General features: G+C 37.6%; 2 protein-coding genes across 2 annotated transcripts in view; both read right to left on the minus strand.

The window, feature by feature from the left end:
* Positions 1-3,007: 3,007 nt before the first annotated feature.
* Positions 3,008-13,208, minus strand: part of tafa3b (TAFA chemokine like family member 3b) — a 101,764-nt gene continuing 91,563 nt past the window's right edge. Inside the window, exons 4-5 of the mRNA XM_065247143.2 lie at positions 10,060-10,184; positions 3,008-3,825 (exon numbers count right to left, since the gene is read on the minus strand). Of these exons, the coding sequence (XP_065103215.1) occupies positions 3,814-3,825; positions 10,060-10,184 (137 nt within the window). The 3' untranslated portion in view covers positions 3,008-3,813. The remainder of the gene's footprint in view (positions 3,826-10,059; positions 10,185-13,208) is intronic.
* LOC135729456 (putative helicase mov-10-B.2) overlaps positions 9,050-13,208 on the minus strand; it is a 167,785-nt gene continuing 163,626 nt past the window's right edge. Inside the window, exon 18 of the transcript XR_010525683.2 lies at positions 9,050-9,153. The gene's annotated coding sequence lies outside the window, so the exon portion shown is untranslated. The remainder of the gene's footprint in view (positions 9,154-13,208) is intronic.

Raw genomic sequence — 13,208 nt, forward strand, 5'->3', positions numbered from 1 at the left:
ATTCTTAGGGCCGATTCACACCGGCTGCGTGGCGTGTCTGTTGCGTGTCTGTCGCATGGTTTTTAAGAGATTCTCTCTCTATTGAAGTAAACTACCGTTTTTTTATATTGGTACTGTATAGCGTATTCGATTTTATTTATTTTATTTTAATGTCTTATTTATTTATTTTTAAATCATTTATGGGCTATTTTTATTTCTTTTATTTTGTCCTTTCTGTTAATTATTTTCTGTAATTGTAACACGAAAGCAATTTACTTTGAATTGAGTTAAAAAACTGTCACTGGTACCCTTTTAAAGGGGCCATGTCACAAGACTTTTTTAAGACGTAAAATAAATCGTTGGTGTCTCCAAAGTACACATGAAGTTTTAGCTCAAAATACCATATAGATAATTTATTATAGCATGTTAAAATTGATACTTCGTATGTGTGCAAAAATGTGCCGTTTTGGGTGTGTTCTTTAAAATGCAAATGAGCTGATGAAGTGCAAACACTGATCGCAATGATGGTGGTTTGTTGAAATTGAAACTTAATTGTGCTGTCAATTATTTTCTCTCTCTCTCTCTCTTTCTCTCTGCACTAAATGGCCGTGCCGTGATTGGATAGTGCAGCTTAAGGGGCGGTATTATTATAATAAGATCTCCTTATCATGTCCTTATATAATAAGACATCATATGGAGAGCAAATTTCAATGACCTAATTTTTCACATGCTTGCAGAGGATGGTTTACCAAAACAAACCCAATTATAGCACATAAACATGGAAAAAGTCAGATTTAATGCCGTGGCCCCTTTAAAAAGTACAACTTTGTACCTAAAGAATTCATATTAGTACATCAAAGGTACATATTTGTACCAAAAGTATGCATATAAGTACCTAAATGGTACATATAAGTACCTTTTTAAAGGGTACTGCCGCAGTGACAGCTTTTGTACCAATTTTTTTTTTTTTTTTTTTTTTAAATGTATACTGTAAGAAAACCTGTATGCATATTGTTTTTCTATAAGCAAATTATATTTTCTATCTTTTAACTCCACACCACCCCTAAACCCAATACTAACGAAAACATTTCAGCATTTTCATATTTTCTTCGAGGCAAAATTTGCTATGTTTATTAAGTCATTTTCCACAATGTAGTTGATTTCCGGTTTCACTATCATTGACCCACACACACACTGAGTTTGCGTCTGTGTGTAAAGAATGCCATTAATGCATCATAATTTATCTCAACCGCATGAAACCTCCAACCAGTGTTTTGACACAAATTTCCATTTGAAAAACTATGAAGACAACATTTCCAATCTCTATCCAATTTTTCCTCCCCTTTACTGTTCATCTGCCGGCTGATGTGAAAATAATGAGGAATGATGTGTTTTTATCAGCGAGCAGTTATGTAGGTCACCAATGTTAAATTTCAGAATACTCAGAGACACAGTTACACAATACAGCGAGATAAAGTATGATTAATATGCATTCATCTGCCTCGGTTATGAATCTGTTTTCTTACCCTGGTGTGTGCGCCGTTGATAATGCTAATTTATAATCGACAGATGTTTTTGATAAAACCGCCATTCTTTGCTTGTTTGTAATTATACGCTTATTTATTTCATAACATTGAATTTTAACAGTGAAATGTTTATAATAAATAAAGGTAATAATATCTTGCGTGAACAACAAGCGTTGATTATTTTATGTTGTCGGATCACATCAACTGCCCAAATGAATCCACTGCACGGTACCTCACATGACATCCTAACATGGCACTAAATGGCAGTGCCGTGGTTGGAAAATGCAGATTAAGGGATGATATTATCCCCTTCTGACATCACAAAGGGACCTAAATCTCAGTGACCTATTTTTTTACATGCTTGCAGAGAATGGTTTACCAAAACTAAGTTACTGAGTTGATCTTTTTCACATTTTCTAAGTTGATAGAAGCACTGAAGACCCAATTATAGCACTTAAACAAGGAAAAGTCAGATTTTCATGATATGACCCCTTTGAGTTGTGTTTATTATAAAACTCTAAAAGTAAACTGATAAGCTGTCTTATTAATTCCCCTATATTTTTCGTGTGCCTGTGCTGTCGGTGTATGTGTGGTATCTTCACCATAACACTCAGCAAGTTGTATTTGCATAAGCCTATAACGCTATCACAGGATGATGTGCCATTACCTGCTGTGTGTGAGACGCAGAAAGACAGTGGCAGGACTTGACAGCGTACGTGTGTACCTTTGTTCACCTGTTTGTATTTTGCTACATTTCCACTGATTCAAGATAGCCCAACAATCCAGACACTTCAGAAGTGTTGTGCATCTATTATTATTCCAGAACCTTACATGGAATTTAAAGCAAAGTCTCAGCTCTCTGGAAAACCTGCATAACCCAGAGCTGTCGTGCAGTGGGAAATTTTTGCTGCGGTGAGCTTCAGTATGCGTATGCGTGCCTGTGGATGCGTGTGTGCTCATGATATCATGTACTACCGTATCAGCATGCATCTCCATGCACGAGCTTTGCATCATTTCACTTTCAAATATCTCTCTTCGTGCCTTTCTCTGAGCTCACTCTCTCAGAGTCTCTGTTGTTGAGGTTAACACTCATGAATTTTATTTTGGGCTAATTTCTGTAATCACTTAATAACATGCACAACCGTTTTCAGGATTTCCTCACAGCTAATGCATGTGCATTGAACAGATTTGATCCTTCGATTAGACAAATACGAAAGCATTTTAGAGAGAGAAAGAGAGATAGGGAGAGAGCTGTATGCATAATGTTTACACAGCAAAGACTTTTCTTATTTTAGCACCTTTTGAAAGATGAGGGCATTCATCTTCACTGACTGGTTTTGTCTGAAGGCAAAAAGGTCAGAAAACATAAGACAAATATATAATGCTGATTATGTTATTTTTCCATCTATCAGTATCGGCGAATGAAAAAAAATGAATAATGTTACTGGAGTCACAAAAAGCTGTGAGGTTGCAGCCTATGAAATTAAAGTACAAAAAACAGGCCTTTTTGACATCTTTAATAAATGAATATAATACTGACACATGTACTCAATAGCAGTTACCAGGCTGGATAAAAACACTGATAATAAAAGTGATAACCTTTCATTTTATTCTGCTTGTTTTGAGAATAAGATTTTTGGATGTTTTACACTTTTACATTTTCTATAATATACTGGTACATCTATTCTCCCATATTTCAGACTGTGGGGCTGAAAAGCTTTAGTTTAGAAACAAACAATATACAGTAGATGAGTTCTGGATTGATTTTTACATGTTTAAATGCCATTTAAAGGATAAAGGTTCCACAAGAGCGAAGCAATTATCGGACCTTTTCATCAGGTAGTGCTAGAATGATGAGGAAGTTTTGGAAAGAACTTAATGATGAAGATGAAATCAGAATTGAAGCTTTGATGTTGCCGAAGAGATGTTTGCTCTGCTTAAACTCCATTTTGGGATGCACAGGTGTATATGATCCAGATATCTTCATTAAAAAACAACTCAGAGTGAACCCTCCCGGCCCAATCCACTCCTTTGTCTATAAATCCAGTTTTGATAGAGAAGAATGAGTGTCCAGACGGCCAGAGGGTCCACTGAGAAGGACACATGAGCTTTAGGATGGTCCTAATGTTGATGGTAGATGCAGGTCTGGAGACATCAGTCTGGTCCTCAGTTTCTTTTTGTTACTGTGAATAATCTCAGTATGAGTGATACTAAACAATCCCGTCTATTGGATCACAGGTAGTCCAATTTTCTTCTGTTGTATTTTTTTTTCTTCCAAAGAGCTTAGGTCGCAGATCAGAGCACAGAACTATCGTGTAACCTGAAATAGAGAAAGAGAATGAGTTTAGATTCAATATTATCCCATTTGAATCACCTGTGGCATAAATAACCCCATAACATCAATTATTATACATAGCACACAGCCCTGGTAAAAAGAAGTTGATGCCTGGTTCTCCTGGTATCTCCATTAGTAAATCTTTCATTAATGGCTTACATTTATTTGTTCCCACTTGTTGTGGGCATGCTCCCCTGTAGCTCTGGGTGAAGAAGTTGGCACCCGAGCAAACTCATTCATTTAGAGCCTGCCTTCCAAGCTGGCACAGAGGGACACCTGAGGAAAGCAGCGTGGCACGATGCCCGAAACTCGATCCACCCTTTTGCTTCTTGTCTTTCTTTCTTCTTCTTTTATAGCTCTTTCGGGTTTTGGCGAGTTTTAACACATACTGTGAAGATTAGTCAATTTAAAGATCAATAACTGATCAAAGCCGCTCTGCTTCTCTCCTCTGCATTTTGTGACTAAGCTCCACTGAAAGGTCATGGAAAACAGTGGGATGTAGCGGACATCTGAAAAGAGGCATAAAACATGCCTGTCTCCGTTTGCTTTATCTAAAGCGACTTACAGTGCATTAAAGCTACAGTATACATTTTATTATCTGAGAATCAAACTCTATGCTCTAATCAATGCTGTACCAATTGAGCTATGTTACCCTGAGGGAACCTTAATGTTACCCTGCTAAGGTTTCTACAGTAATGTATGGCAAAACATGCCTCTTGTCCCCCCTTCAATGCTACTGTATGGGATTTTTTGCTAATACACACTATTAACATCTTCAGAAGTAAACATGTAGTAGTATGTGTGTGTAATTAGACAGACCAAAGAAATACAAGATCTGATAACACACACACATGGGCACACACTTATGTTACTTTTAGGCAGCTTTTTTATTCATAAAGCACCAAGGTTTTGCTTCATCTAAAGAAACATCACACACTTTCAAACACCCTGCATAACACATGCAGGCTCCCATCAATTCACTGTGATTAAAAATGGATCTGTGTTACGTGCGTGTTTAATGTTAAGAGGTGTGCAGGCAGAGTAGAGAAGTCAGATCATCATCATTATCACCATCATTCAATGATCAGACCACATCCTCTCCTTTCATTTCTTGTATTTCATGAAACCCCTCTGGAAGGGTGGGGTTAATTTTAGTTTGGGTACCCAATTTTAGTTTGGGTATGACTTTTTGGGGGGTTTTCAAAAAAGGGGGTTGTCGTTCTCCTTATATAATATGATACTTTTTCAGAAACGCCCCATGCATTGCTTTATTACAATTAAGAATATTCTGGACTACTGTACATCTATTGTTAGCCTGGGTGCCAGCCGATCTTAGCCCCGCCCACAACATTTTGAGGACGGGAACATCGGTCTGGGGTTTCTCCGTTGAGGAGCTACTATGCGAGACCCAAAGCTGGTCGACCAATCAAATTGTCAGGGCGGGCTTTACACGATGATGGACAGATGATCAACAGTAACGTAATCAACCACGTCACCAAAGAGCGCGTGTGTTGAATCTATTTACAACGAAATGGCTGCCGCTGCAGAATTCAGATGTGTGGATTCTGACATTGAGTCTGTTTTTTGATCAGGCATTTGTTAATCAGAAAGATGTTTTGCCGTTATTCCTACGGGATTCGGTAAAGTTGGTCGCACTTATGGAGGACCAAGTTAAAGAAGCAACTGAAATGGGTGTAATGGCGATGCAACTCGGTGTGCACGATGAGATGGATATAATTAGTGGTCGTTGCCAGCTTCTTTTCGGAAGCCCGGAATCGTGGCTGCTGAATAAGTGGAGGGACATGCTAGGCTCCGATATTTTTCAAGCAAACGTAATGGCTATCGTCGTGGATGAAGTTCAACTAATGTACAAATGGTAAGAGATAGTTAATACTTAATGTTGTGATATAAATGAAATGTTGTAAACATAGTAGGTGTTGATAGGGCTGGGCGATATGGACCGATATCTCTATATATTTTGCTGTATATCTCGGTGGACGATATATATCTCTATGGCTTTGCGTAAAAAAAAAACCCTCCCCAAAAAACTACTGCAAAACAAATAGGTCTTTTTTATTGAAGTGCAAAGAGGTACTTCACGTAGGAACAAAGTGCTTCTGCAACATAAAATATATATATATATATATATATATATATATATATATATATATATATATATATATATATATACAAAAATTATACTTTAAATATAAAATAAGAAAATACATATTATACATAATGCTAGTGTCATTGTAGCGAAATAACTAGCAGTTCGGTCAGGCTGCAAAAGACGTCATTTCAACATACATCACATGCTCTGTTGCTCTGATTGGTCATAGGTCTATCCAATTGAGTGCAGAGGCATTTTTCGGTTGAGACACGCCTCATAATCATAGCCCAATGGAGCGGTATCAGACTCAAATTTTGACTAGAATTGAGTATGACAACGTCAGGCTAATCTATTGTGGTTTTTTATTGGGAAATGCGTTCAATATAGACCCCTTCAAGGTTTGTAAACATTGAATGATTATCGGGTGTGCACGCAGCATGGGGTCAAGCTGTTATACTATCCTGGCTTTATAATTTAACCTAACAGGGCTGAAAAATGATGACTTACCTCAAATAAAGTGAGCACTACAAACACAAGCCTCTTTGATATTTGCATTGTCCCAGTCTGCACGTTAATTGCTTGCAGCCGCAGATGTTTTTTTGTTTTTGAGATTCTGCATGAATCGCGAAAACGTAACGGAAGACCTGATGCGATTTTCAAAGCCCACGATGCAAGTAAGCATTTTTGACAATACCGAATAATACGCAACTCAATCACCTGTAATGACTTTTCTGACCCCGACATGCGCAGTGGGAACTGCCTGTGACGTGAACCGTGATGTGGTCTATTTAATAATAACAAAATAAGTGTATACAAGACATTGATGGCACAGTCCACAATAAAGGTTGACAATAAAGTCTTTTGGTCAGTTTACTTTACCACTACTTTGTTCGCCTTTAACTTTGTGTCAGCTCGGTTCACATATATAGGCTACTCTTGAAAATCATATAAAGGTCCTAAATGGGTTTGTCCCACAGTGATGCCAGTAGTCTGTCAAACCATTTCCTCTACAAAGAACCTTATAGACGGTTTCAGCAGTAACAACATAAATAAGTGGCTGGCGCGGTCCGCACGTAACTTCCGGTAAACGCCGCTAAGAATAAATAACAACAAAGTACTTTAAACGTAGTTTATTTATATAACAAGCAAAAAAACAACACATAGATTTCCTAGGAAACCAAAACATAGTTATTTTCGATGAGGCATTTGTTCAAGAGATCAGTTTAGCAACTAGTCAGACCATTAAAAAAACGAAACCGGAGGTAAAGTTCGGATCCAGACGTTTATCACTTGGGTCCGATGAAACCGTCTATATGCATCAGAATGGTTCGGTGGATGATACTTTATGAAACCATACATCCCAACATAGACTGTTATAGGAAGTGTATGTCACCCAAAACAGAAGTGTTTGTTGCTTTACTTGTGTTACTTTGTCTCTTTCTCTCTTTTTCTCTGTCAAAATTCAAGAAGCGTCATTGGCATGATAAAAAGGCATCGTCTCATTCTTCTGTTTTTAAATCAGGCTGTATTGTTTTGATGTCACTTCCAACAAACTTCAGACTCTGTTTACATAAACTCGTAAGGTGCGGTTCAGGGTGATTTCACAACAATATGAATTAGGTCACAGAGCAAGAGTAAAAAATTCATCTAAATATGTATGCGCTCCGGATGCACAGTATTCAAAATTTAGTGTTTTCAGGATGTCTGGAAACTTTATATTCACAATACAACGTGCAAACAATACAGTACCAAGATTCTGAAATGCGCAACCAGTAAACACTTTGCTATCCTGTTAAAGAGGTCATGACAGATGAAATTTTGGATTTTAAAATAAAGAAATTAGCTTATTCACCTTCTTCCGACAAATTTAAAAAGACAGAATTACATGTATCCTTTACAGACAAGACAATCATTGAACAAAAAGCTTAACAAAATTTGTAACTCATAGTTCCTTAAACAAACAAACAAACAAACAAAAAAGTATTTTTCAAAAAAGTTTTTTTCATTGTTATTAAACTTGCCTATTTTACTCAATATCCATGTGTTATGTAGATACAGTATAAGGTATTTTGTTATGTAACTGTATATTATACATCACACTTGTATGCTATTTGTGACCAGAAATATTTTTATAACACAAAGTAAATGGGCCCTACTGTATCATACACCTGGCACAATACAGCACTTAGCACGATGCAAGTTTCAGAGCGGTGCAGTTATTATTTTCACATTCAGCGTCATGTTGTTTAAATAGCAAATGCATTTGCGCCCATTTGTGCGCCCATGGCCGTTCTGGTCTGAAAACGAGGTGTGTTCAGGCGCATTGATGGCTCGTTGCTATTTTGAGGCAACTAAAATACTATTGCCCAACTAAAACGTCTAAAGTCAATGGCGCAATATTGTTTTTGTTATTTAAAGAGCGCATTAGTAATATATTATGGGATGACGACGCATGTTTGCTTTTTATACGCATGGATGCAGCACAAAAACTTTTATTAATATGAAAAATTAATGTATTAAAATGTAAAAGATTATTATCGAGTCTCTTGTACATAAATTAAGTCTCTTGTACATAAATGAGGACAGTTTACAGGACTTTAGAAGGCTAAGATTGCATTTATTTAAAATTTTTAAAATGCTTCCCCACGGATTTATTGTATATGATGTTTTTGTACCTTTGGATATGGTGAGATGAGAACCAATTTTAAGTAATGCTTTTCAAAACACTCAGGGCGCTGTCGGAGTACTGAAATGCCCCTCTAAACATTGTAAAATCTTTATCTCCTACCATGCTTGTCTGCTGTGTAAAAATTATATGTTGTGTACCAGGCCTTTTATGGTTGTCAAGCTGACTTTGTTAAATATAGTTTGGAAAAGAAGAAAAAAAATCTTTATAGCCGTTTCTCAAAACCAAGTATGCCGAACTCGGACTTGTGTCCTTCGTAGTTCGAATTTGCAAGTTCAGACTTGGAAGAACGAACTCCTGACGCGAAATGCATTCTGGGAAACTTCGTTGTCATAAGTCCTCTGATGCATCCTCGATAAAATGGGCGGATCAAGAACACATCCGGGGATTTTATGTGAACTTGGGCTTGATGTGAACTTTGAATTGAAACAGTACTTGGGCCGCGACTGATGACGTTTCACAAGTCCACAAGAACACAAGTACAGACAAGAACGCATATTGAGAAACGGCTTATCTCCTGTTTGTTGTTTTTCTTATGCATACCTTTTTTTTGCATATTTGTTAATTATTCTTATAAAAACCTTTTGAGATTACAGGATCATGCACCATACTTTACCAGCAATTAAAACACTGCTTATTTTACTTATTACTACATGACTTAAATAATAACGTTTATAGAGAACCAAAGGTTTAATTATAAAAATAACCATTTCAATAAATAAAACACAATGCAATTCATTCTTAAACTGGTGGTCTTCTTCCTCTGCTTACAGTTCTTCTGCTTACAATCTCTACAATGTAAATAGGCAATCCACGCAACTGGCTTTTAAAGAGAGTGACAGATGAGACTCTTTGGTTTATTGAACGTTACACCCAGAACACACCCATTACGAGAATAGGAAACAACCATTTTTCCTGTTGTTAAACTAGCAAATGTGGATTCGGACACGCTCTTTTAGACCGTTAAAATAGGGCCCATTGTCTGTCTACGAGTTCCATTTCAGTCAAAATTATGCGATATAAGGCGGATTCCTATATCACAAGTATAGACAAGGCAACAAGATGGCTCACTAAGATTTGGAACCAAAGGCAAAGTGAGAGATGGGGGAAGAGAAGCACTTGTGTGCTTTCAGCAGAGGAAGTTAAACATTTCCCAGCTGTAACAAGTAAACAGCAGAGCTACAATTGTGATAATTGGGAAAGCAAATCCCAAAAACAATCTACGCTGATTTTACACCATAGTGATACATCATGATTAGGATGTTTCAACAGGAGGTGTTACTGCCTGTTTTACAATCATTTAGAAATAGAAGTTTGAACGCCCCTGAAAGTTTTCAAAGTCAGGGCATCAGAGGACAGTGCACTTGTTTTGAAGTGTGTGTGCATGTATATGTATGTAATGTGTGTACTGTATACTACTAACCTTAGTGGTCTTCACTTTGTTGCCTGTGCTGCAGCTCCAGCCTGTGAGGTCGGGCAGGACTTTACACTCCTCACTGTCCAAGCACGGCTGCATCTGACACCACCACTTCTGAGCGACTATAGATGCTACATCACAGGGAACATTGACAAGAGCAAGGGGGTTAGTAAACACATACTCCTAAACTGAAGACAGCTGTGCCACTTTTTCACACAGTGTACCTTGGCTTTAAAACGTGCTGAAATATCTTTGCACTGTGGTTATTTAAAATACGTCATTGTTTATTCAGTGCCAACAAGCTTCTACACACTCTTAGAAAAGAGGTGTCAAGCTGTCACTAGGGTGGTGTCTTTCAAAAAGTACACCTTTGCACCTAATACATGCATGTTAGGACCTCAGAGGTTTAGGTGCAGATATGCAAACTTATGTAATATCTGAGGTAGTATACGGCAAAAGTATATTTCCCAGACAAATTATGTGAAGGCTTTGTTAAAGAAATATGTCTTTAGTTTAGACATAAAGTTATCGACTGTTGCTTATTCTCGAACATTGTTTGGTAAATCATTTCAGAGCTTAGGGGCTAAGTAGGAAAATAATCTACCACCTACAAAATCTCGTTCATAATCGTGGACAAATCGCCTCTGATAACGTATGCGATTTTGCAGAGTTTCTCGGTGAAATACGGCTCTGTGTAGTAAATGCCGCTCAATCCGAAAGCAGGTGGCGATTAACTTCTAATCACAAAACCGGCTTTACTGATGAGATACACATGAGAATCGCAGGCGATTCATCGCCCAACCCTAATATTTCCCCTTTAAAAAGGTCCTACAACATACCATTTAAGTTCAGATATGTATACATTATTACCTTTGTAGTACGAATATGCACTTTTTAGGTGCAAAAGTATCCTCTTTGAAAGGTTACTGCCAGAGTGAGGGACTGACAGATATGGGACAATTTTTGGATAATTGTTTCTGACAATGTACCTCTAGCACATTTACTAACAACAGCACAGATGGAACGCAAAGCCTACTGTATATGTGTACATTGGACAGATTGACACACTCAGTTGCAAATGGATTACTGTGAACTGTAAGCCAATGATAATCTTGTATTTAATTAAATTGACATAAAATCTACTGACATCTAAAGCTGCATTTTGCCTATTCAATTATTACTCATCTGCTACAATAATGTCATGTTTTTACTAAATCTCATTTGGGAATTTTCTTAACAAATATTGATATTGATTCCTAAATTTGTTCAGCATATGACACAAATCAATTTTAAAAACAACTCACAACCTACAAGTTCTGACTTGGTGGTGCAAAAAAACCTTGACTAATGTTAAAAGTTGACACATGTAGTGTATGAAAAATACATACACTACATGTCATAAACAACAGATGAGTAGAGATTTGATATGGACGTAGCAAAAAATGGTCTGAAACACAGCTTATTTGACATTTCCTCTCCCGCAGAGTGCTGCGTGTGGAGACACTTGAGCTATTTTTCCCTGAGCTTACAGTCAGGCAAAATAAGATAACGATTGATTTCTCTGTCAAGTGGACAGTGTTGACACAATATTAAATGAAACAGCCAGACAGTCGAGAGAGAAAAAGAAAAAGATGCAGGACACAGTTTCTGTAGTTTTAGTTTATGTGAACACATAATGCTTACAGCAATCCCATAAAGCAGTGCAATGACCTCAGTAAGAGAATCAATGGCGGACGGTGTGAGATTATAAACGTAAATACAATTCATTCCATATTGAAAAGTAGCAATAAGACAATTCAATAAAATTTTAATTAAATTGTATCCAATATTTATGTGTTCAAGTGTGGTATATGCATATATACTCACCTAAAGGATTATTAGGAACACCATACTAATACTGTGTTTGACCCCCTTTCGCCTTCAGAACTGCCTTAATTCTAAGTGGCATTGATTCAACAAGTTGCTGAAAGCATTCTTTAGAAATGTTGGCCTATATTGATAGGATAGCATCTTGCAGTTGATGGAGATTTGTGGGATGCACATCCAGGGCACGAAGCTCCCGTTCCACCACATCCCAAAGATGCATTATTTTTTTGAGATCTGGTGGCTGTGGGGGCCATTTTAGTACAGTGAACTCATTGTCATGTTCAAGAAACCAATTTGAAATGATTCAAGCTTTTTGACATGGTGCATTATCCTGCTGGAAGTAGCCATCAGGTGGGTACAATGTGGTCATAAAGGGATGGAAATGGTCAGAAACAATGCTCAGGTAGGCCGTGGCATTTAAACGATGCCCAATTGGCACTAAGGGGCCTAAAGTGTGCCAAGAAAACATCCCCCACCCCATTACACCACCAGCCTGCACAGTGGTAACAAGGCATAATGGATCCATGTTCTCATTCTGTTTATGCCAAATTCTGACTCTACCATCTGACTATCTGAACAGAAATCGAGACTCATCAGACTGGGCAACATTTTTCCAGTCTTCAACTGTCAATTTTGGTGAGCTTGTGCAAATTGTAGCCTCTATTTCCTATTTGTATTGGAGATAAGTAGTACCCGGTGGGGTCTTCTGCTGTTGTAGCCCATCCGGCTCAAGGTTGTGTGTGTTGTGGCTTCACAAATGCTTTGCTGCATACCTCAATTGTAACGAGTGATTATTTCAGTCAAAGTTGCTCTTCTATCAGCTTGAATCAGTCAGCCCATTCTCCTCTGACCTCTAGCATCAACAAGGCATTGGACTGCCGCATACTGGATGTTTTTCCCTTTTCACACCATTCTTTGTCAACCCTAGAAATGGTTGTGCATGAAAATCGCAGTAACTGAGCAGATTGTGAAATACTCCAACCGGCCTGTCTAGCAGCAACAACCATGCCACGCTCAAAGTTGCTTAAATCACCTTTCTTTCCCATTCTGACATTCAGTTTGGAGTTCAGGAGTTGTCTTGTCCAGGACCACACCCCTAAATGCAATGAAGCAACTGCCATGTGATTGGTTGATTAGATAATTGCATTAATGAGAAAGTGAACAGGTGTTCCTAATATTCCTTTAGGTAAGTGTATAATATGTATATGCATATCCTGCTCCTATATTGGATTGTTTATGTTTAATGTATTGTGATTTAAAACTGTTACATTGCGATCATCTACACCCAT

The sequence above is a fragment of the Paramisgurnus dabryanus genome, chromosome 11 (assembly GCF_030506205.2).
Source record: "Paramisgurnus dabryanus chromosome 11, PD_genome_1.1, whole genome shotgun sequence".
Classification (NCBI taxonomy): domain Eukaryota; kingdom Metazoa; phylum Chordata; class Actinopteri; order Cypriniformes; family Cobitidae; genus Paramisgurnus; species Paramisgurnus dabryanus.